This window comes from Ischnura elegans, chromosome X (genome assembly GCF_921293095.1).
Source record: "Ischnura elegans chromosome X, ioIscEleg1.1, whole genome shotgun sequence".
Classification (NCBI taxonomy): domain Eukaryota; kingdom Metazoa; phylum Arthropoda; class Insecta; order Odonata; family Coenagrionidae; genus Ischnura; species Ischnura elegans.
This window is the reverse complement of record NC_060259.1, coordinates 4,410,258-4,436,068: the sequence shown is the minus strand read 5'-3', so window position 1 is coordinate 4,436,068 and position 25,811 is coordinate 4,410,258. Positions and strand designations below refer to the sequence as shown.

The 25,811-nt window shown below is 38.0% G+C and overlaps 1 protein-coding gene across 7 annotated transcripts; it reads right to left on the bottom strand.

Moving 5' to 3' along the window:
* LOC124170881 lies at positions 1-25,055 on the bottom strand. Of its 7 annotated transcripts, none has more exons than XM_046549906.1 (5): positions 24,921-25,055; positions 24,763-24,826; positions 24,404-24,507; positions 12,445-12,576; positions 1-1,013 (listed from the first exon to the last, which is right to left on the bottom strand). In XM_046549906.1, the coding sequence occupies exons 3-5, from the start codon at positions 24,483-24,485 to the stop codon at positions 538-540; spliced, it is 690 nt and encodes a 229-aa protein (XP_046405862.1). In that variant the 5' UTR covers positions 24,486-24,507; positions 24,763-24,826; positions 24,921-25,055; the 3' UTR covers positions 1-537. The 7 variants fall into 7 exon arrangements, with proteins under 7 accessions (XP_046405862.1, XP_046405859.1, XP_046405858.1 ...); XM_046549903.1 differs by having other exon boundaries at positions 24,404-24,547; positions 24,921-25,054; XM_046549902.1 differs by lacking the exon at positions 24,763-24,826 and having other exon boundaries at positions 24,404-24,547; positions 24,921-25,054.
* Between the last annotated feature and the right edge of the window lie 756 nt (positions 25,056-25,811).

Genomic DNA, 25,811 nt, shown 5'->3' with positions numbered 1-25,811 from the left:
TTAATTGTATCATGCTTTAATAATAAAAAAGCATCCAAATTTGACAAAAATATAATGTACTTACAATTGAATTATCACTCTCAGACCAAGAATATCTGCAGTTAAACTTTGAATTTACAAACGTTTATTTTAAAAAGTTGCGGATTACATAGAACAGGGTCTATGACCAGGATATCTTGCATATGGTTACTCCTGCACAAAATCTTGATTTTAAATACGTTGAATTCATATACTTCAATTTTATGTTGCACTCATATTCTGATCCATAGAACTATGTAAAATCAAGGCTTTACCATATTTTAACACACAATGAGATGGCTTCATGGTTGTAGAAAAGCACACAAGGAAATTAAAAAGTAGCAGATGAATTCTTAGATTTCAATGGCATTGATGGCCAAAAATGATATTTCACTCGTAAAAAATATGGGCCACATTAAAAAATTACTCTGAAAAAAATTGTTATTACGAATATTCTGTTGTGTACAAATTCTTTGTTTTGAATCACGTAATTTTTTGGCTAAAAGACACCCCATAACTTTAATGTAACAGAACCATTTCCATAAGGCACACAGCCAAAAAATACACACAAAAGTGAAACAGAACTACCCGAACAATGAACAGAAATACGTCTAATGTTATTTGCTTCCAACTTTTTCTCCTTAAAATGATCCAAGGTGACAATCTATGATCATTCACTTTACAGCTAACTAAAAAATGGTGAAGAATGTAACAAGCCTCAATTATAAAAAATGGTGTTAAATAGCTTAAGTCTTTTGTCTCAGGAAATTTGAATAACATAAGGCTACATGATAGTTGCATCCCCACAGCATAAATGAAAATAATTAGAGAGTATGGTACCACATTGTCATAAATATCAAGAGGCTCATTTCTAATGTATTCGCCTTCTAACAGGTTTCCTGACTCAACAATCATTGACTCTCTGGATACATCAGGCACAAAAGCAGCTTCTTCAGGAAGGATAGGCTTCTCCTCCACAGCTTCTTCCGATGACCCTATAACACAGTAAGAAATATCAAACAAATTCAGCTCTCACAGCTGAGAGCATAAATCCAGCAGGTGAAGCATATGGGTCTCCATAAAGTAAATTACATGCAGTAATGAGCAACTTATCATCATTACCAGTGTTACGACTACACATATCACTTTGTATTTGTCTGTTTTTACACTTTTAAGATTCAAATGGAGAGGGTGGCTCTACCTAGTGACAGCTTTTTAATTGATTTATTTTTTGGTTAGCTAAGTAAGTGTGAGGGTTGGACTGTTTGTGCATATAACATAAATCAAGTTTAATCTTGAAAACCTTCTATTTTCTTTGAATGAAAACCTATCCTTTTCCTATCATTACTGCATAACATCTGTACAGAGCCCAGCAAAAAAGGCAAATAGCCTTTGGATTTGGCTTTCCAGGCTTATTGTGAGTGGCCTTCATTCCAAGTGGGAAGACACCTATCAAATATACATAGTCCCAGTCGCAACAACTTGGCTCCTGACCAACAAGTAAAACATTCCACCGAACACCAAAGAGGAATATTAATCACAAAACAGGGTTCACAATAATGGCCACGAGAAAAAATTCCCTGGACCAGGAATCGAACCACAGACCTTTGGCTATCCGGGCCTCTGAGCAGATCACTACACTATCCAGCTTCCTTGACCTCTATGGCAATAGGGTGGTTTCCTATTATTTTTTTTATTGCCTGAATCCAAAGATTATTACTCCTGGCGTACATATTTCATGCTTTTAGATTTTTAAATGACGATATCTATTTTTAGCGATTAAATGTAAAGTGAAAATTTTCAAGCGTGCGAAATCGCGACGGCTAAGTATGAATGCTGGGAAAACCCCGTGTGACGTCATTCTGGTTCCCACTGCCGCAAGTGATGTGACCTTGGGGCGAGGCTTTGAGCGCTGATACGACGCAGGATGCTAGCAGGTAGCAGAGTACCCTGCTAGCTGGTAGTGCTTGGTTTAAATAAGGATTGTTAATACCTTATCAAACGAGGGAAACTTTCTGACCATAGGCAATTTTAATAGGTGATTATTAAGAGACGTTTCCCTGAGTGCTATGCCTCATGCATGCATTTGTAATCTCAGACGATGTAAAACTCCTGCTGTATCTAAATCTGCTTGTATAGAAACTAGGTCCCTGTGAGGTCACATGGAGTGGCATCGCATAGACGCCAACATGGCCTTTTTCAAATGAGGATAAAATTGACCATTTCCATTCATCTAAACTGGGATTTCTTAAACCAAATAATTTGTATATTATGAATACACTAATGGTGGGTAACGAATCGCAATCAATACCTTTCGTTTTCTTTGATGAAGGAAACTACCCTATTCTTAAATTGGACATCTGCTAACACTAAATATTTGCTGAGAGTTATTAATGATTAACGCTACATGGGTACATACTGGCGAAGACAGAAGAATATATTATCCGCGCCTTATACCTGAATCCTTCGAGATAGCGAAAAGGCCAAACAGCTTCAATAGGGAGGGTGGATATAACCTCAGCCGCATATGGAGAGGGCTCCTGGCCCAATCTAATGACCAACGGCTATCGCCTTCAGTGAAAATTCACGTCAGGTCAACAATGGGTTAACAAAACCTATATAAGCTCGGGATGAGAACGGTTTCCCTCCCTTTCTCTTGAAAACGCTCCCAGCAGGAGTGAAACGTCTAGAGCAGATAATGTTACCCAACGCAGCATTTCCCAAAAGAAACCACCAACATTGATAAAAGAAGCGGTGAAAATCTTCATACAAAACTATAATTAATATCTAAGAGTTTTTTTCTTCTTCTCATTTCCTTTCTCCACATCCCTTTTGAATAGACGTTTCATCATAACACTTTAAGTAACGTAAAGCCCTCTTACTAGCCAAACCAGCAATCATAGAACTATGTAGAATTTTGCGATCAATGCGAGGAAAAATATAGCATAGTTGCATCGTGCACGCGCATCTGCCCCCCCCCCCCCCCCCCCCCCCAGAATCGCTTCCTTCCTCCCTTAAGGCTGTCAGACAACTTGCCTGCATCCCAATCCATTTTTGGCCACAATAAGGATGAAAGTGAGTTTACTCTACATATTTACCCATAATTGATTATTTTTAGTGTACATAATTTTTTTGCTGGAAGAGATTACATTGTCCTGAAAAACACAGTATTTGGTAAACAGATTACGAAGTTCTCTTGGGAACACCAGTGTATAGACTTGGTGTCACTTAAATAAAGCACCAAGTGTTCCATGATTTGTTTACAGGTACATTAACTATACATGCTGCAGCTATTTTCACTAATTACCAAGTCAGCTAAGGCTAATATGGAATTTCATTAGACTGTGGAAGTGCCTCACATTGCCAATGTCATCTGCTCCAGTTGTGAAAAACAATTTTATAAGTTACTTTTAAAAATTAGGTGTGTTGTGGACACCCAAGAGCAATGTTCAGTAGTGCTGAGATGGCTTAACTGCTCCACAGAAATCAGAAATCCACACTCCAAAAATCCAAAACTACTGGAACTCAAATTAGTTCAGAAAAAAGATGGTGATCTCTATGGCAACAAGCACAACACCAGACTCAACCAGTCCATAAGAAAAAGGAAATCACATATACTAATCAATGAATTGAATCAATAGACCTTTGTGCAAGTAAGACAAAGAATTAATATTGTAGAAGGCTACACAAGAAGAAAAAAGATTTTCAAACAGAAAATATTATTTTGAGAGGAAAGTACAAATAACAGTGCTGCACATGATTCTGCGAAGGAGAAATTATAAATGCAATGAAAAAAATTCATCCTCGCATGTTTTTCCAACTAGGTCCGACTCATTGGAGATCAAGTTCCTTACCCACTAGATTGCCCTCTCCTTCATGGAAATTGACTTCATTAGGCATCTTAACACCAAAAGGTTTCTTTCTTTAATATTGGATATACATAACTTCACATGTAAGTGACTTATGAGTCACTTATGAAAAACAAACATGGCTGAAGCATAAGTATGACTTCTGAGGCCCTGTGAACCCACCCTCCCCCAGTTAATATCAATTAACCACTCAAAGCTTCGGTAGACAGCTGAACCTCCCATTTACGAACATATCATCTATGACCAGTTACAACATTACAAAGGAGCTATTCCACCTCCGTTTCACAAAGTTTATTAGTTCACCATGGCAAAAGAGGGAGCAGCCAAATATAGCAAATAATAACAACATGGCAACATTTTCAACCCAAGAGCATTAATTAATCGTTGTCTTTCCTCCTTTCCTGAAAAAAAACACTGAAAGACAGGTTTGGTCTCCACCCTTACCCCATGCCATCTTAATGGGGACAAGCCTACAGATTTCCTTGAGTGTGACATCTACAATTTGATCAATATCAAATTTTTAATGGGCAATCACCATTTATCCAAGTTTCTCATCCCAGGGAAATTGGGCCTCCGTTGGTAAGAAACCTATTGTCTCACACCTTGACCATTCCCCTAGCATTTGTCTCTTCAGTAATTAGAAAACACAAGGCTGTCCAAATGCAGTTCAAATTTCCATTCAAAGGTGCCTAGATAATCCATCCAGGACCAAGATTTTTCACACCCTTAGCCTCAGGTACCCCAGGAACCCCAGCAGGGCCCTCTCATATCTCATGGGCCCTTATTTACACAATGTACTCAGCAGTATCTGTAAGTAAACAACTTAAATGCCCAAGGTAACGAGGTTAATGCCCATCCCAGTGTCTAAAGATGCAAGCGAATACATAATGACCTTGGAGACAGCCCTCTCCCATGACAATCAGGGGATTACCATTAGACCCATTTTTTGCTCAACTGCTTCTCAACAGAAACAAGTAAAGGTCCCCAGTCAAGACAATTTCTAAGGAGATGCCAAAGATGCCTTTCATTTACTCATCTTCCAATGGGCTGACGCCAGAATCTGTCCATAACTTGGATGCATATTTCTCCAAAATCTGTAATGCCCCTAATCCCTCTTTCAAGGCTACTGACTAGAGTGGGCCGAAAAAACTCATTTTTTAAATTTTGATGCTGTGATAGCACAGAAAAGTTGCAAATTAGATTGAAAAAAGGAAAGATAAAATCACCAAAATCAGCCGACATCTTTCGTTAACACACAGAGCCTTAAGTTTGACACAATAAGAAAAAAACCTAATTGTTTGCGATTATTATTTTAATGCTTGAATTTGATGTTTTCATAATGTAATAATACTTTGTAATGTATTCAAAGAGAGGCTTAAACATACTCTTTTAATTTGTATTAGATCAGTTTTTATCTTTCAGTCGTGCATATGGCCTGAAATTTGTCAAAACATTGAAAATTTCACATTTTTACAAGTTCTTTATAATATCTTTTATATACTTATTTTCGTAATAGTTACAGTTATTTTAATAATGAGCATAAGCACATTATGTTTTATTATGGTGTGAAAAAATGAACAACTTCTGGTCGTGCAATGATCCCAATGCTAAAGAAAAATAAACCTTGGGTGTGGGCCTAGCCTAACAATTTTGTATACTGGCTGGGAACGGAAGGCCGCTTACAGACAAGACGACTTTCCACCGGCCGCCGTTCACGACACGGCCCACTGTGTGGCAGAGCGAGTCGTCTCGTCTGAAAGCGGCCTCAATTTCACGCCGTCGTGTCGTGAACGGTGGCCGGCAAAATGTCTTTTCGTCTGATAGTGGCCTCAATGCAGCACTGCCTGCATTTCACGTCGTAGACGGCGCACCGTCGGGCCAGATTGAAATGGGTGCCATGGTGACCACAGTGGCCATCAACGACGCCGTTCTGTCAACTATGCGATTCTTCTTGTTTAAAGACATCCATAAAGACTTATTGTTATTTGAAAGCACGAAGCGCTAGCAGTTTGGGGGAAGGGAAGGAAGGAACAGAAAGGATAGGAGGAGAGGGGGTGCTAATTATTAGTGGATGGATCATCAGATTTTCGTCACTCTACTGAGCTTCAATGCAAAAAAAAAAAATCATTTTGACACTCCCCCAGTTTAAGTTTCTCTGTACCCGGTTGTGAAGAGTTATTTGTGCTTCTTTCAATGTCGTTCTTGATCAATGGGCAACAGCAGTAATTAACTAAGCGATTTTGTTGAATCTAGCTCCTACCTACCTTCCCTGGGCACCTGGGCCACGGGTATCAAAAGGGACCCCACAACACAAAAAATTTTGGCCAAAATGTAAATTGTACATTACTCATGGTTATAATGTAGCTACCCAGCACTCGATTTGATGTATTTGTAAGTGGTCATGTTGTGAGTTTGGATTGTTTTGTTATCACAGTAACAGTTCAAATAACAAACAAAGGAAAGAAAATGCTGAAAACCTAAGTGTTACCATTCATACCAGGGCAAGTGAATTCAGCTCAGAAGGATTTTATGAGAAAGACTAAGTATTACTGACCACATTTTGCGATAAGAGACTTAAATCAGAAAAAGACTTGGAGCACATCAGTGAGGAATAAACGTACACAAGAAATGAGACCCACAAAACCACAGCTATCGTTTGAACAGACAGTTACTCAGTCAAAGAAAGTGAAGGAGGAGAAAGAGGAGTTTTTGTCGCTACTACTGAAGCATTTTTAATTTCTGGAATTAGTGTAGAGATACTTGATAATCCAAAAATTTGGGAATGGCTTTCAAAGTATATACATGAAGGGTAGTGAGGATTTGCCATCTGCAGATTGTATTAGCCAAAAATACATTCAGATTATAGGGAAAAAGAAGCAGGCAGAGCTTAAATATTGTGTTATTGGTGTAAATTACCTAATACAATGAAACTGAAAACAAATTTCGGTACTACATGGTCAATTTTTGCTCTGGTCTTCCTCACAAAGACAATCAAGTGAAGTGTTCATGGTGCACCTTTTCTTGATCACTCTATCATATTAATGCCGGAATCATTGATATATCTAGAACCAATGTGAGTTGAACCAATTCCTTCATTTGGTTTTATCAAAAATTTTGTACAGTCGAAATTGCATTAGATGTTACATATATAAAAAGCTTTAAAAAAAGTATAAGAAATCAAGAAACCTGTACGAAAAAATAATAAAACACCTTCAAACTATGCAAAAATTGTAACATCATTATAACACCGCCAAGATTTTCTATAACACCAAAATCACATAATTTTAATACATTTTGCAAAAAATAAAACCACTCTCACGGACCTCTACAGATAACAGTAACAACGGGCATGGTACTTTTTGATTTGCTCTATACATAAAAAGCTTATATTTTTAAGTTACAGCATAGTTTTAGCAATGCACTTACTTTTATAAAAAGAAAAACAGAAAAGAACCCTTGTGCAACTCTATGTATGTTTCGTTAACGGAAGTGCCGGGTTTTTATCTGCCCTTTACCACAAACTAACCCTCTTTTCCAAATCCTAAGCCCTTTAATTATAGCTATTAAAAATGATAAGACAACCATTGCCCTATTCCTAAATTTTATATGACTCATCATTATTTAAAAAAGTACATAAAGCTGTGACAAAGAATTTAAAATGATTTGAAATCTTCAAAAATTACAAAATGAGTGAACAAGCTTAAAAAAGTAATGATTAACGTTTTCCAAGACAGGAACTCAATCTAATAACCATTTTCACTCCACTCAGCCACTGCAATTGCTTCTGTTGCTTGTCTTATATCAGTCTATGCTGTTTAACCCGAATCATTCCAAAGATTTTGGAACATTGACACTGAACAACCATACACTGAGTCTAACTAAAACTTTAAATTCTTAGGGCTACAAATTGAAAATACTGGGAACTGGTCCTTCCATGTAAAAGACTTGTGTTCGAAATTGTCCCGAGTACTGTATAGTGTGAGGTTCCTAAAAGCATCCTTACCTCACAAGGCGATGATGTCAGTTTACCATTGCAACTTTATAAGTAGAGTGACTTATGGTATTGTATTCTGGGGATCAACTGTAACGCTATTAGATACAATTTTCAAGATGCAAAAAAAGATTATAAGATGTATAATGAGTAAGCCTTGTACTTATTCTTGTAAACCCTTATTCAAAGAACTGAATTTGTTAACAGTGCCTTGTATATATATATACCAACTATGTTTACTGATAAAAGAGAATATTAATGATTTACCAATTAATAATGATGTACATGAGCACCTAACTAGGTCTCATCGCCACATCCATGTTACCCTCCATAAAAAACGTATAACAACAAAAAGTCCCATTGCAATGGGATCAAAAATATTTAATTTCCTTCCCAAAAGTATTAATTTGATTAATTCTAATAGGGAATTTAAATCTTCTTTAAAGAAATTTTTAATTAATAAGTGCTACTACAGTGTAAATGAATTTTTAAATGACAAATGAACTCTGACCATTTTTACATTTTTAAGTGTTATGTTGATTACTTTGACGTGTCTTATATCTATGTTGTATTCATAAGATCCTTGGACAAATAAAAAATTTATTATTATTATTAATATACAAACCAGCAATAAAAACCGGGGCAAGTACGTAGTAAATGCACACAAAATAATCATTAAATCCATAATAAAGCAAAAGAGAATGATGAATTTGTAAGTAATTTCTCCCTCCAAGTGCATATCTTTTCACACACGAATGAAATATTTGCTGCGTGTAACCAAGGACAACATAATTAGTAAGGGAAACTAAATTTTCTCGATTAGAAATGGCACCACAAACTTTGCCCTAAAACTTTTGCAAGTGACTGTACAAAAGGGTATCACAGCATTTATTCAAATTTTGCACCATTTCTCCCCAAACGCTGGCTGTAAAGAGTAAGTGGTGTGATTTGCTGAGGAGTAATCAGAGGCCTGCCGGGTGACAAATGCATACAACCCACAACAAAAGAATACAATTTCCCTCTTACAAACACACTGATTTCTTAAGATCAAAAATTAGGGTCCATTTGACTTCATAGATCAGAGGTTCTATTGCATTAAGAAAATTAAAACTGAATTTCAATTGAAGTTTTTAGGTTGGCAATATGAGTAAATTCTGAATGAAATTACATTTTATCATAATTGTACAGCAATAATTACCAATACAGAAAATTTAGTTAAGGCTTTACTTCAATTACAAGATTTGGATTTCCATTCCATTTATCACTGAACACTCAGGAATGAATGAACAGTTGCTAGCAGCCCCCTACAACTCCCTATCCCTGCCCATTGGAATCCATGTTCCTTTTTTGAAGCCAGTTCCTGCGTTCTCCGCTTTGGTTTGGGGGTGGCGCCACCTGTAGAAAAGCCCAAGCTTAAGAGCCCTGAGCATATGATTCAGTCTGAATTTCTCTTGAGAGCACATATGTTTAAGACTCTTATTTGAAGATTGAGCGAGCTACTGAGGTTATTTACCGCTGTAGTATGATTCGTTTGTTCTATTGAACATTAAAATCATTTTTATTTCGTAAAAATTCCGATTATTAATCTCTTTCAGAGGGATGCCATGGTCGTATGTTGTGCCGAATTGTTCCACCGGCTATGGCAGTTTGAAGATGGAATATTGTATATTTGAAGTGCCGTCGAACGCCAGAACAGGGGAAAAAGATGGAGAAAAGATGTTTGTTCATCAGAGTGCTGTCCTGGTTTTCAATAACTTACATAATTTCCAACTGCTCTCTACAGTCTAATTCACGACGGTCGTTCTGCTGGATATTTAAATTGGTGTTTTTATTAAAATAATGATGTAACGCTGGTACAGAATTGTCTTCGTGTTCATTTCTGATAATATTCAGGTCATTTTTTCTGTCTTCATTGACTTTTAAACCGACTTTTTTATCCTCTTTTGATAAAGTATCCCTCTACATTCCTCCCGTTCCGTCTTTTGGCCATACTCTGGTGATAATTTTTATTTGAAAAGCATCATGGCATCTTCACCAACAGCTTTGCCGCTTTTGAAACAGAAGTCTGAAATACGGATTTTATTTCATCTTATTGTTGGCTCAGAGCGTGGGTAACTATCCCATGGGTTGCCCCCCCCCCCCCACCCCCAGAAGCAAAAATCGCAGAAGTCTTTAAGCAAAATCAGTACTGAATTGAAACGAAAGTTTTCGGCAAATTTTCTTTAAACCCACGAATAATGATATGTAATAATATAAGATATGTAACTAAAATAAAACTATTTTTCAAGTAAATAATCTAGAAGGATTAATCTCGGATCTATTAATCAAGGAATTAATTACTAATAAAGCACTGTTATAATTTTCTTAAAATTTTGGTTTCATTCACCTTTTACATGCTATAATGTCACAAGTTGGCTTGCCCCCCTCCCTCGCTAGACCATGGCTTGCCCCCTCTTGTTATGATCCTGGGTACGCCCATGTATCACCCCTTAAACATTTATATCCTCTCCTTTTTATTTTCTTCTCTATCTATACTTTCTTCGCTGTTTAAGAGCTCAGTTAAGTTTTCTTTCCAAGTTTTCAAAACTTGAGCTGGTTCACTGATAACAATTTCATACTTGTCCTTCACCCCTACTATAATTACTGTGTAATTACACAGTAGGGGTGAAGGACACAGTAGGAATTACACAGTAGGTATCCTTTTAAGAAGGCTTTTAAAAGCCTTCTTAAAAGGATCTTAATTTTCTTTAAATGTATCTTTAATTGTCTTGGGTGCAGTCTTGCTCTGCCATTGTAACTGCATTGTATTTTCTTTTCTATGCTCCTACGATTTTGTTTCCTTGCCTATTCACTGGATGGATGATATCTTTTGATTCCTTGCTGTGATTTTTATACTAGGACTTTCCTTTTGTCTCATTCCTTTTAAATGAATCTGGGTTGTATCACTTCTTAAAATTTTCACATTTTTCCACCTCCTTACCACTATTCCTAAGGCCCGATTTAGTAATTGACAATAGCTAATTATTGCCAATCGATTTGGGCTAATAATTTGCAACTAGATGCACCAGTAGCGGATACAGATGCTTACGCTACTGGTGCATTTGGGGAAGAGAGAAAATTAAAGGTAACTCGACAAGATATCTTACGTGCCCCCCCTTGAGTTTTCATCACAGAAAACACAAAGGGGGGGGGCACAAAAGATATCTTGTCGAGCTACCTTTACTTTTATCGAAATAAAAAATAATGAAGTCACATGCAAAGCTTCAGAAATTTTTAATGAAAGTTATTATACACATATTCAAGACAATGCCATCTTATGATATAAGAAAGCTTAGAATTGTGGTTTTGCTATGTTTGACAATACGGGTGGCCCCGCAAAGGGTGGGGGGCGCTCCCATCTATATCCACCACTGATGCACGGAAAGGGTGAATGTAACCAATATTTTAAGAAAATTATAATAGCGGTTCATTAGTTTTTAAAATTATTTACATGAAAACAAATTATTTTTATTTTAGTGGCATGTCTTACTCTAATATCATTTGTCGTATCTTAAAAGAAAATTTGTTCAAAACTTTTGTTTCAATTCAGTCCTGATTTTCCTTTAAAAAATTTGCTATTTTTGTTCCTGGGGGAGGGGGGCTGCTGCTCCCTTCTGGTTACGCCCATGATTCATGGTTGCTTATTTCCTTAATTAAAATTTTAAGAAGTGCCTGTACCTGGTATAATTTTATCAGTTAGCGGAGCAATTGTCCCATTTCGTCCACAGTTAAGGATGGTACGTTTTACTTTCTTTTCTTAATTTATTTTGACTTTTAATTCACCACAGTGCTGAAGCGAATATAATAATTTCGTCCCGGTTTCATTGCCCTAACAGCTATCCCTTTACTCCACCTACTTAAATAATTGCATTCCTTAAGATACACCTTAACTCGAGCATTTGATTTGGATGTTATTTGAATTAAAAATAACGTATTACATAGACGGTGTTCACATTATATTCCATATCTATTGCCGACAAAATCCAATGCTGAGCCAAGCAACGTAATGCTCCCGATGGGCTCTTCGACTAGTGGCGCCTCTACTGGCCACAGCCCTGAACTGGCTTCAAAATAGGAACATGCCTAAAGCCCTAGTTCCGGGGGGCTGGTTGCTAGTTACTCTCATTTGGGAAATATATCATGCATGCATAAAATCACAATGATGTTTAAATTGACAGGACCTTCACTATTGCAGATAATAGATATCATGATTAGTGGTTTCAAAAATTTCCAGAGCTTTCTTGCTAGCCATGCCACTACTTTTCAAAGGAATGAGAATTTTCATTTTAAACCTTTTTTATACATAAATTGGATTCTCTCAACCAGAAAATATCATAATGAGAGGCTTGAGAAACTTGTCCCTACCACTAACTGAAAAGTACTGTGTGAGCCAGCAATAGAGTATATGTATTTAATTCAATTGAATTAAATTTTGGAGTCAGCAGACACCCATGCATGATAAACTTTCTTTATAGTATATTCACAGATATCAGCTAAGATTATTGCATGATGAATAGCAAAATTTACCAATGGATCGCCCACGAATGCGGCGCAATCGCTCTTCTCCTCTTGCAAGGATTCGCCTGCGCCTCTCTTCTGAGCTTGATGCTGCCTTCAACTGCCCATCTTTCACTAATGGATCTCTGCGCTCTTGCTCACCTAATGTGGCAACACACAAGTGAAAAAGAAACTTTAATTTACATATAACTGGTGGCAAAGTTTCTTTTAAAACATTCATTTTAAAAATGGTAAAACTTGCCATTAAAAAAACTTAATGTGCAAACCAGGTGATTGCACATCTATACACATATATAAAAGAAAGTTGGTTGTAAATCATGTTAGTTACACCATTAATAACTTGAGAATGGCAGAACCGATTTTCAACCTCAATAGTTACCATGAGGTAGGCCTGAAGATTCAATACCAGTAAACCTAGTATAAGGAGAACTATGGACTAGTTCCTGATGATGCTTACAAGAATCAGCAAAACTACCATCAACCAGAAGCAGAAAAATTATTCCATGAAAACTAACTTTTAGCAATTTTCAAGGGGGATGGTGTGCACGTTAAGTAACTAGATGATTTCTTTAAAAATTTCAATACCTTTGCCATACCTGGCCACAGGTAAGGCAGAGGGATTTACCATGATTTATTTGTATGCCCTAAAAAATCTATTGTATGCTCCAACTTCATTCCCTTTACATAGTAGGAAGTGAAACGGGAGCATGAGATGGAAGACCCAGAATTCTTTGATATGGATTCTATGACAAGGGGTAGAAAGAAAGAAAAAACAACTTCAGGACCAACATCTTCTAGCCTACCCCAAAATTATCCAACATTCTTCAGCCCATCCCAAAATTTTTATATTCTCACGTCAACATTACAAGCAATGCAACACAACCACAGAGAGAGATTGGTGACAGAGTATGCAGCCACTGGACCACATAGTAGGCATTTAAAAGAGCTTGAGAATTTAACACTGCAATGAGCCACAACTAATTTATTGCCTGACTATGAATTGAAACTGCAGTTTCACCTCAAATGTACCTTGAAAATAGCACTTACGCATTGAAACCAGATGGGAAAAAGTTAGTGGCTGATTATTACAGTTCTTTATATACACACATTTGAAATAAAACTTCTTCTAGCCCTAGGATGGGCACGCAGAAACATTTACCTAGATAGGAAAAAGAAACAAAACATAAAAGAGCTCATAGGGAAGAGTTTGTACAAATATTCGATGGGACACAGCCCATCTTTCTCAAGAGAGGAGAGGAAAAGGAATTCTAGTTCAAATTGTAAATTAGAACTTTCCCCTATAAGCTCCATATTTTATTTTTTTCTATATAACTAAATGTTTTTGTATACTCACCCCAAAGCAAGGAGAAGTTTCATTTATTTAGAGTTTAATATTCATACCAGGGAATTTCACCAACCATTGGCTATATAAGCACTTTAGACTTGCAATTTTCACCAATTTATATACCTTCCAATGTAACTTTTGATTCATTACTTTTGCAGATTCAGAATCTTTTCCATTCAATTCCGAAATAATTTTACACCCACACAACTAAAAGGCATACTTAAAATGAGTCTTTCGCATAAAATTTTAGAACCACACAAGTCATGAAAGATCTGTTAATTTTCTGGAAAATGAGATGCATTTACTCTCCTTGGGTCTTCACTATGAGAGTACAAAACCATCCTTTTCTCACATTTAAAATTCTGTCACTATTCATGATGATGGCATGTGAAAGCTGGGGAAGAATAGATTTTACACCCCAGATGAACACCTGAGGGGGTTCAAATTAGCCAAGTCAAGGTTGTCTATAGTTTATTTGCTCCCTCATCATCTTCCTAGGAAATACAAAATTTCAGCCATTCTAACTCAGAAGGGTATCAGATGTGGCTGCTGGAATATTTATCAATGCCATGCTACTTGCTTCTAACACACATGTTCATTTGCTACTTTGATCACGGACTGAATAAAAATTCAAGGGATTACCAACATATCACAAAATATCTTCTAGATATCTAGCGCATGTTTAAAATGTCTTGGATATCTTAACATTTTCACTATGAATGACGCAAATATGTGGCAGGACGTTTCTTGATCTGAGAGACAAAAGCTGCAAATTTTTGTTGGAGATTTTTCCAGGCAGGCGAACAAACGCCGAAAATATACATTTCCTTGCTCTCCTTTCCCTTTCAAGACGGTCGCAGGTCTTCGTTTTGGGACCCAAAAAATCGGGATTTAGGCCATACCCTCAACACCTGAGAGCAGGTACCCAGACCCCTTGTCTTATATTACCCCTCTTTGTGGTAAGGGACCTTGGTCATTCAATTGTTCATTCAAGTCAGTTTTCGAAATAAATATTTGTTCTTTTCTCAAGAAATATAAATTAATATTTGAATTCTTCGTCTTTTGAGCAGCATTTACAATTTTGAAACAATTGTACGATTAATATAAACTTGTATCTCGATTTCAGAATAAACATCAACATGGAAATTGTTGCTGCATTAAATGTGTTAATATTGATGGTAGAGTTTCGTTCAAAATTTGACAATTCTCTGAATAAAACAAGGAATTCAATTGGAAGTCTGCAATTTACGTGCAAGCAACAGTTATCATAGCTAATTCATTAAATCGAAACTTGAGGCACGTACGTGGTGGAAGGGCTCCATATTAACAATGATAGACACTTTGTTTCTTCCACAAGTTTATAAAAATTTATATTTGATCACCAGTTTCGGCTATTACACCATTATCAAATACAAGAAATATGTGGTGGGAGCAGGTTTATATATACTATGGTTACTAATGTGGGGGTAGGGGGGGAGGAGGTATGGTTTCAAGCTGGGATTGTTAATTACTGGAGGAGAACGGGAGGGGGGTGGGGGTTTATGGCACAGTGGGCTGTGGGAGATTTTGGAGGGTGATGAGTAATAAGGGGGATGGGTTGGGAAAGGTCATGTCATCAACCAAGTTTCCATTTGTGGATATCTCCCGAATTTCTAAGGCATCCATCCTCCTTACTTTACCGGTAAAATGGAGTATTTCTGGGTCCAAACTGCTTGGGTGCCCCATTTCCAAGAGGTGCCGTGTGAAAGCCTCATACGTATCATCCTTGTTCTTCCTTCATCCTTGTCTTGAACTCTCGTCTCGTTTGGCCGATGTAGCATGAATCACAGTTATTACACTTTAATTTATAAATACAAGATTTTAATTTGGGTTCAATAACATCGTTAGCATATTTAACAGTCTTCTCAAGGTATTTTTATTATAAAAGGCAACCTTATATTTATTTTTAGGAATAGCTTGGGTTACAGCATTTGATAAAGGGCCGATAAAAGGTATTTTACACCATTTTGTTGAAGTGCTAGGTTCGACTGGTAGCAAGGAACTTGACTTGGAGTGGGCAATATGTTTTAACTTCGTATTTAAAATCCGTGCGATTAAAGGTTGCTCGTATCCGTTGTTATGAGCAATTTGTCGTATGGCATTTCATTCCTGTTTAAAATCAGTTTCCGGAAGGGGAATGTTAACCCATTTCTTCCCAACGTTGCGTGAACGCAATGCAAACTTTGTGATTTTTTTTCTCCGTATTTGTTATTGATTAGTAGTTAATATTTTTAACATAGGTAGTTCAATACTTTCTAAAATGTTATGAATTTTTTCACAGAAGAAATTTAATAACTTTTGTTTTACAATGGCCTTTTCATTTATATGTAAGTCGATATTTTAGGTTATCTTCTAAGTTTACATATTATGTTAAATCTGAGGCACTCGATGATTATATTTATTTATTTATCAAATTGTCCACATACAGCATAGTTTGCCATTTTATAGTGGCACAGTATAACAAACATAAAAAGCACAAACACAATCAAACATAATTAATTTAAACAAATAACAATACATTGAAGTAAACTCTTTGACCTTAAGAGTTTCTATTAAGGTAGGAAAGAGCGCGGTTTGTAAAGGAGTGGTTTGGAAAGGAGAACGGGTCAATGTGATCTGGAAGGGAATTTATGAGGGAAGAGAGGCGGGAGAGGATGGAACGTTTGGTTAGTGATAATCCGGGAATGGGCACATGGAGGAGCGAATGCGTTCGAGTGGGTCTGCATGGAACTTTAAAGTTTAGATTGGAGACGGGATCGGGACAGTCTATGGAAGAGTTTAGAATGCTATGTATTAGTTTTAAATCAGATTTTAGGATTAAATTTGGAATATTAAGATATAGAGAGAGTGTGCAAAACAGTATCAGCGGACATATTACGAAGATGAGGGGCTCTGCACTTAACTATATTAGTGAAAAAATTTGTCACACTTTTAAGAGCCAAAATATTGGATGGGGCTGAGATTGTCCAAATGGGGGAGCAATACATTATAACGGGAATGACAATAGTTGAAAAATATGCACGTAATGCTATCGGTTCTGCAATTTCTGAGAAGCGGTAGAGGAGGCCAAGGAGAGACATAGCTTTGTTTTTAATTTTTGTAATATGCTCACAGTAATTTAATTTTTGATCCATTAAGACACCTATGTCTTTGATGGTGGAGACTCGTCTGAGGGGAAGGAAGTTTAAACTGTACCTGAAACCATAAGGGGACTTTTTTTAGCGAAATGGAAATTATGTTGCATTTATTAGCGTTTAGGCGGAGATTCAAGGTGTTGCACCATTCTGAAACCTTGTTCAATGCATCCTGTAGGTAATGGCAGTCTGCGATATTGTTAACTTGCTTAAAAATTTTGCAGTCATCTGCGTAAAAAAGGGTATGGGCTTGAGAGGGATGTACAAGGGAGGCCAGATCGTCAATGAAAAGATTAAATAAATATGGTCCAAGAACACTTCCCTGAGGTACTCCGGATGTTGTGGCTGACCATTGGGATGAGCAGCCAGGAAGTATTACACGCTGGCATCTATTGTTGAGGCAAGAGTCCACTAGGTTTAAAAATTTCCATGCAGGTTAAAGTGATGAGAGAGTTTGTGAAGGAGAAGAGAGTGGTCAAGAGAGTCGAAGGCTTTCGAGAAATCTAAGAATATTGCGTCAAGTTGAGCTTTATTGGAGATGGAAACGACTGCATGATGCTGGAAAAGAGCTAAGTTGGTCAGGCAGGAGAGAAGTATTTGAGTATCTCTCCAAAATCCCTCTCCATCGTGCCCCTGGTCCCGATGGTTTGAGCCCCTAACTAATTAGACATTGCGCCTCCTCCCTCTCTCTTCCATTGAGCCTCCTACTGAACCGTTGCTTTTCCCTCGGCACCTTCCCCTCCCAATGGAAAATTGCCAACATCATTCCCATACATAAAAATGGAAGGAAGGAAACCATGCTGATTATTTGATAAAAAAGGAGAAGTGAAGTAGTAGAGCCTGTTGAGAATAATCCTTTCACAAACTGAAGATAGTATCGGAAGTATCGATATTGGGCGGTAGTTTGAGACTTCATCTTTAGGGCCATTTTTATGTATGGGAATGATGTTGGCAATTTTCCATTGGGAGGGGAAGGTGCCGAGGGAAAAGCAACGGTTCAGTAGGAGGCTCAATGGAAGAGAGAGGGAGGAGGCGCAATGTCTAATTAGTTAGGGGCTCAAACCATCGGGACCAGGGGCACGATGGAGAGGGATTTTGGAGAGATACTCAAATACTTCTCTGGGATCTGTGATAACGTTAGATAGACAATGGTCACGAATTGGCGTGGGGAAGTTATCAATTTTATTAGAGAGAGTAGATGAAGGAGCTAAGCAATCTGTAAAGAATTTATTGAATAAGTTTGGTCTATCTGGCCCCCCAGCCTCGAGATTGTTATAGGTCACGTTAAGGGGGATGCGTGGAGACTTTCGGCAACTATTCACAAGGGACCAGAATTTTCTTGGGTTGGAGGAAATGGATGAACACATGCTCTGAACATACTCCTTGTGATCACGGCGAATCAGCGTTTTGGAACAGCGGCGAAGGTTAGTGTATGTAGTTCGAGTTTCCTCGTTCGGGAAAGATTTATATAGATACCAAGCACGATTCTTGTTTCCAAGTGAGCGAATGGTATCTGTTTTGAACCAAGAGGGGAATTTTTTTGACTTAGGTTTCACAATGGGCACAAAATCTTTGACCGCACTCTCAAGGATTGAGTAAAGAAAGTCCACACCGTCTTCCAGAGACATAGAAGCAAGGATACCCCAGGGTATGAGGTCGAGACAGCGATTTATGTCGTCCCAGCATGCCTTTGATCAAGCAGGGAATGGCTTAGGGGGCGGGGTAGGAACCCCGCGGTGCTTCTTGGAATGTTGGACGAGGAACACTGCATCGAGGGAGTCGTGGTCGGAGTCGAAAATCTTTCGCCCGGGGGTGACTGCCTCAGGGGCAATGGTCGCAATAAGTAAGTCCAGTGTTGCCACATTTCGAGTTCCGTGTAGGCAGTATTGAGGCAGGCCAAGAGCATTCACAAAACTTTGAAGAAAGAAGTCATCATGAATGTTGGTTGGACAGCCGCTTGTTGGATTGTTCCATCGAATTGAAAGATTAAAATCACCAACCAGAATTACAGGACCTAGGTTTATGGCTCTGAACACAGAATCTAGACAATGTTCCAGAATAGTAATGTCACTGTTAGGGGGACGGTAAAAGCAACCAACATAGATTTTACATGCCTTAGAGTGTTCACCTGAGACTAGTGACACCTCACTCCATATAATCCTACAGTCCGTTTCCAGGTCCAGGCGGCGTTTTGATGGATAGAGATTGTTGACAGCAAGGAGCACTCCTCCTCCTCTTGACGGCTGATCTCGGCGATAGATATTGTGGGAGTTCACAAAGGATAATTCAGCGTCAGGGACTGAGGGGTTTAGCCAGGTTTCAGAAAGGGCAATGATATCAAATTGGGAGAGCTCATGGGCGTGTGTGTCACAGTCGCCAAGTTTGGCCTTGATGCTTCTCACATTTTGATAATAAAGGTGCACTTGAGGGACACGAGAAGGGCCAGGGTTAAGAGTGACGTCCCCTGAGAGTAGCACAATGAGGAGGATGACCATTCCAGCGTGAGGGTAGCGCGGGAGTTTTATCCGGGAGGGCTCAGGCACGCGCCGGGACCCAGACCGAGGGCCTCTCGGGCTAGGAAGGCCACGTCGGGAGAAACCACATGATGAGAAGGCGGAAAAAGATATCTCCGATAACTGAATATCTCTTGAGGATCTTGAGGAAAAACAACCAGGGAGAGATCACAACACGAAAGAGCACAAACTCGCACAGAAATATTCAACCACAGTAGTGTTGCAACAACAAAAACACTGAAAGACAGACGAGCGAGAGATGCATGCGTCTGGCTACCGGCGGCCATATTGCCGAACCCCCAAATCTCTCTGTAAATACAATGATGCATTTGTATTCTAGGCCATTGCAACAATGTGGGTGAATTTGACTAAGTGGTTTTCAAATTATTTAAGAATAAAGCAAGTGTTGCGTTCACACGACATTGGAAGGACCCTGGCAATCTAGGGAAACGGCGCGCCGCGGCGGTAGTCGTGTAGAGCGTTTCTTTTTGGACTGAAAAATGAAAAGCTTATCAAGAATATGTTACCTTTTAATGGTGAAACTTTAGTTTCAGGCAATTGTACAGTATTTTAGTCCTACATAAGTGTTGAAGGGTCTTTACTAGGATGTTTGGTATGTGGTGAGTTTTCACAGAATTGTGACTGTTTGATATTTTTAACTTCACGTATCGAGCAAGATTAAATCAGCGTTTACTTGTGCTATAGTGGAAATTTACTGTGACCTAAACATAAAGGATGCATAAAAACTTTGCTATAGAGTTGTCCAGGAAATATAATGATTTCTGTAGGCGTCTGCAATTTCAAGATATACTGTCAACCTAAGGTAAGAACGATCTGCTTACCACAGTTGACAAGTATGCTAAAAGCAAGTGAGTATGTGAGGGTTAGCAAATAGATCGTAAATTCATATTTACGTGGTGTTGTTGACTCAGGTCCAAAGGGAAGGTAGTGGGAGGGTAAAAAGCATAGTTAGGCTGGGCGGGGATATCCCGGCACCAATGGGTCTCCGTGCACAGCGGGGGTTTGCGAGTGAGGAAAATGAATGGAGAGATAAGAGGGATCACATTATCGCAGTATTTTCTGAGAAATTCATGCCCACTGGCCGCTGACGATAATGAGCTGGTAAGGCTCCAAATGAGGGTGCAGGTCATTTCGAAAGAAATTTTTTGAGAACTATGAGTGACTATGAATGCACAGGGATTCCAAGAAAAATATTACTTGGTATATTGACTCAGGTAAAGGGCTTTCTGGGTATTACGGTATATAGAAGGGGCGATGTTCTGTTCCATCTGCTTTTACTATATCTGTGGTTGTCTGCTGAACAATCGTTCCCTCCACATAACCTGAACTCACATTTGCAGCCTAAGTTGTTCACTATCGCCAGTGATCATAGTGCGTGAAATTCTCAGAAAATATTCCAATAGCGTGGTATTTCTTCCGTTCTGATGTTTAGTGGTTATAACACCTTAGCACAAAATAATACTGGAGTAAGGACGCATTCCTAATGTGCGTCAAATGATGTCCCGGAAGCGTTTTGTTGGACCTAAAATGTTCTTACGCCTGACTGGTAACAGAAGTTTGGACCAGGGGGATAAGTTTTCTAAGATACGTCCATACTTTGCGGGCTCAACCAAATATTTCTACGGTTTGATGCAATTTCTCATAAATTATCTTTTGACGAGAAGATGATGCCATATTTTGGCGAAAGTGAAGGAGCAATTACTCATTATCAATAGCAGACACTGTTACTTCTGCGATATAAAAATTCCTATTATTTGACCGGTTTCTTTATATTTTCTGTACTTTATATTGGTGTAATAGCCGAAACCGTTCAAATAGTATAAATTTTTATAAATACTTTGTGGAAGTCACAAAGTGTCTGTTATTGATAATATGGACCTTCTACCACGTACAAGCTTCAAGTTTCGATTTGAGCAACTACACTTTTAGTCACTAAATATGCCATAATATTGGACATAACGGAATAAATAGTTTGCAAAATACAGTAAGGAAAGACAAGGTTGGCCACAATATTGTTTGTAATGAAAAAATTCACGACGAAGATGCCGAGTTTGTAGCAGCCAGAAGTTTAGTGATTACCAAAAGTGCAATATTCATTTACATACTGATTGGTCCTCTAAATTTCATGAACAATACCAAGTTTAATCAATATTTTGGGTTATAATAGAAGAGAATTATTTGCAAAAATAAAAGTTCCGAAAAAAAGCAAAACGGCTCATTTGACCCGGGGAACTCCCAACGTTGCGTAGACGCAACGTTTCACCAGCCGCAAACTAAAAACAATAAAAATATAAAAATCGATAATTTGCCTTATTTGAGTCTGTTTTATTGCTAATTCATCAAAATATTTGGAATTTTTAAGTTATTATCATGCTTGGGATTTAATGGGTTAAGTAGGCGATGAACCACTGCGTGAAAGGATGTATGTTTATGGGAGTGGCATGGCATGAACGGTTGGGTATTATGGCATCACTATGGGTGGATTTTCTGTAAATGGAAAACCTGTGTCAATTATTTTCAATTTAGATAGTCAAATCGAAAAATTTAAGGTTTGCCCTCCAATCTCTGTGGTTAGTGTAATTTTCTGGTGGAGACTATTTATAAGGGATGAAAATCTGTCAAGTTGTCGCTTGCTGCCCATCCACAAACAAATTATGCCATCAACATATCTGTACCAATTGATAACATTCTTAATTAAAATGTCCTTGGAATTAAAAAGTTTTCTTTCCCAGCTGTCCATATATCTTCAAGGAGAGGTGAAAGCGGACGTCCCATGGCCAATCCTTCATTCATGCGGTAATATTTGTGGTCAAATGAAAAATAATTTTGATTGGAGCAGAGAGTCTTAATAGTTTGGTGGCGGCTTCCAAAGGAATTTTTCCACCTCTTTGAGAGCCTCAGTAATGGGAACACATGTACGAAGGTTTGGAACATCAAACCTCAAAAACCAAACCTCCTCCCCCCACCCCCACATTAGCAACCATAGTACATATAAACCTGCCCCCACCACATATTTCCTGTATTTAATTATGGTGTAATAGCCAAAACCAGTCATTAAATATAAATTTTTATAAACTCGTGGAAGAAACAAAGTGTTTTCATTATTAATAGCTAATTCATGTAAACAAAGCATGATTTACCGCGAACCAATGCCACTGGTAGCGTTATAAACCCCAAAAGGAGGGAGACCAACTACCCTCAGAGACGAAGATAACGTGGATTCCCCACTGGGAAGGGTCGAAAAATGTTGGTGCTGAGAGTGTGTAATTATCCGCAACACCCTACTTAAGGAATGTCCTGCAAAAGTGCTCGGTACAAAGAGGACCAAAGAGTCTCTAGGGGCTCAGTGCAGTAGCCATGCTTAGAAGAGAACTCCACCGTCTCGAAAGGGTTAAGTATCTACTAGATGTCTAGAAAATGTCTTTTTTGAGCAGGAGTCTTTTCAAATACGTCCAATGAAAATAGCCAAAAAAACACCCGAATGTTGAAAAAAAGTGTATCTGCTATGCTTTTTGGTGAATGGATAGATAAAAGTCATTGTATGCACATACACTAAAAAAGGAAAGGTAACTCTTCTGGCAAATGTTTATAAAAGTGAGTTAAAAATAATCATACCACTTTTTTTAAACATCTACTAGATGTCTAGAATATGTACATACTATGAATGTATGGCTATTGCTTAACCTTAAAAAATACCGGAAGTTTATATACTGAAAGTAATATTTAACAAAAATATTATTTCAAGAAATGATACATATTGAAAAAAAAATATTAGTGATAAAAGAGACATTTGACATTGACAATTTAAGCAAAATTTGTTTTTATTTAATTAATCAAAATTCATAGGTAACCATGAACAGTCTCAGCTTCGTTACCATCAATAAACAAATCCAATACAATGGAATAAAAGGTATGTCAAAATTCTAGTCTCTCCTTTTTAATTAATTTACAACTTAATTTTTTTACGATCGTAACAAACATTGCCATAACCTTATATGAATCACAGTTATGTACTCATATTCATTCATAGCCCTGATAAAGGTATTTAAATACATTGGCAAAAACTTCCATTAAAATTCTTCAAGACCTATACTGCAAGACACTGAATCAACATCCATTGATAATGTTGCAGACTCCTTTGAGAAAGTTAAAAGGAAGTTGTGAGCTGCTTTGGACACTTCAAATTTGGAATCGGAATAGGAAGCCCCTACTAGAAAGAAACAAAAAAAAAAGCCTGTGAGGTTCCAATGTGCAAGAAGAATCCCCATGAGACACCATACCATCACCTCCGGCTCCACCAGCAGCCTGTCAGTTGAAAAATAAATTCTAGTCGAACCGAAACATATTATATGCGAGTCATTTATCCTGAAATTCGAAATTCCAGTGGATTCAATTTGAATATGAATTTCTAGAAAATATCGTGCAGATATCAGAAAAGCGGACACTTAGATATCTACAAAATGCCTAGAAGATACTTTCTAGATATTAGCTGAGCACGTTATAGATATTTTGTAGACATCTAGTAGATATTTTGTGCTATGTGGGTAAACTTTTGTGAGCACTGCGGAAGAAAATAAAGGCTATCATAATGATCAATTCCAAATATTCATCCCAACTAATCTCACACGAGGAAAAATTATTTTTAAGGGTACAATCATATTTCCTCATTTGTCTCAAGTCATTGTAATTTTTGAAACGAGGATAAAAAGCTTGAAAATCACGGCATTTCTATAAAAAAAAACGAGAACTGAAGATACCAATGAAAACTTAAAAGAGTTGTGGAATAATTTTGGATCAAAAGGGTTATTTTCCCCGTTAATTAAGAAAAGAGGCCAGGACTATCTGCCATAATATGATAAGAACTTATCACTTGATACTAGGTACGTAAGTTATGAGACATAAATGGCATGCCTCACCATCACTTCTTACACACGAATCCATCTCAGAAACATCTTCCTCCTCTTCGGGGTGACTGGAAGCACGATACCGTAGACTCATTTTCAATACGTAATTATCACATCTGAAAGGGCGTACCATGGATAAAAATACCAAAGAATTACCTGTAGATAAATATTCTCTAGATATATTAGCCAGTTAGTACCTTGAAATTTAACAATCGCTACTTTCAAAAGGTAATAAATCAACAATGATTCCATACATTAGTATGAGGTATTCATAAAATTAGAGGCCTTAAACCAAACTTCATGATGAGTGGTTATAGATTTTCTTTTCATTAGTAAAACACCACTGAAATTGAATAATAAAGCTATAGTACCGATCAAATGTAAGCGGTGAACCAATCACGCCACTACGATTAATCTTCGTAAGAATAATAGAACCTGACGAATGGTTTAAATTTCATTGAAAAACTTATATTAGTTCAATTAAGCTGAGCTTATTGCCGCTTTAGGAAGAGTGACGTCCAATACTCACGAATATTTAAACAACCAGTGTCCAAAGTAACCTAAACAAACAAGGCAAACAAGTATGATGTAGGCGCGTGTGCGCTTCTCGCTTGTCAAGTCACATCTCCAGACAGACCAAACCAGTGCAACTTCCTATGCCCGCCGTACAATTTTGGTGGCAGGTTTTTGAGGCTGCGGAATTTTAACGAACTACGAGCGCTACTTGTCGTGTACCCATGCTTTGTATGTAGCTCGGTAAGTTCACGTGTGTTTAAGCGAGTTATTTGCACTTGAAAAACTATTTAATTGAGTTCTTCAGCGTTTTTTTTTATAATTCTAAACGCTAAAGTAATTCACTGTGTGGATTTCACGGGTGAGGGAGGAGCTAGTTCGCTTTATTTTCGGCGATATTTGAAATGCCACAAAGCTGTGTCGCACCAGGGTGTACTGAGGGGTATGGCTCTAAAAAGTCTACCTTCTCATTTTTCTCTGCTCCCAAAGATCCTGTTAAGAGGAGTAAATGGCAAGCTGCAATACCAAGGGTAAACTTTGAGTTGAAGGCAGGGCAGAGACTGTGTGAAAGGCATTTCATGCCCCACGACATGGTCAGGAAGAAGCAGTTGAAAGATGGCAATGGCAAAGTCATCCAGGAGGTAAGTAAAGGCCCAGCTTAACATGGACTCGTGTGATCCCATTCTCTGGACCTGGGGCCTAAGTCTGTAACTTCGTTTTCTCCCGAGTTGGGAGACAAGAGACTCGTGAAGCTCCAGTTTCATCCAACTGAAGTCTGTAACGGTAACGGAGAAAACTTTCTCCCAGTAACGGAGACTCTGACTCTCCTGGAGAGTATCATTCTCCCGACTGAAGTCCGTAACGCGATTTGGAGACTCTGACGCGCCCTGGACGGGAGCTTGGGAGT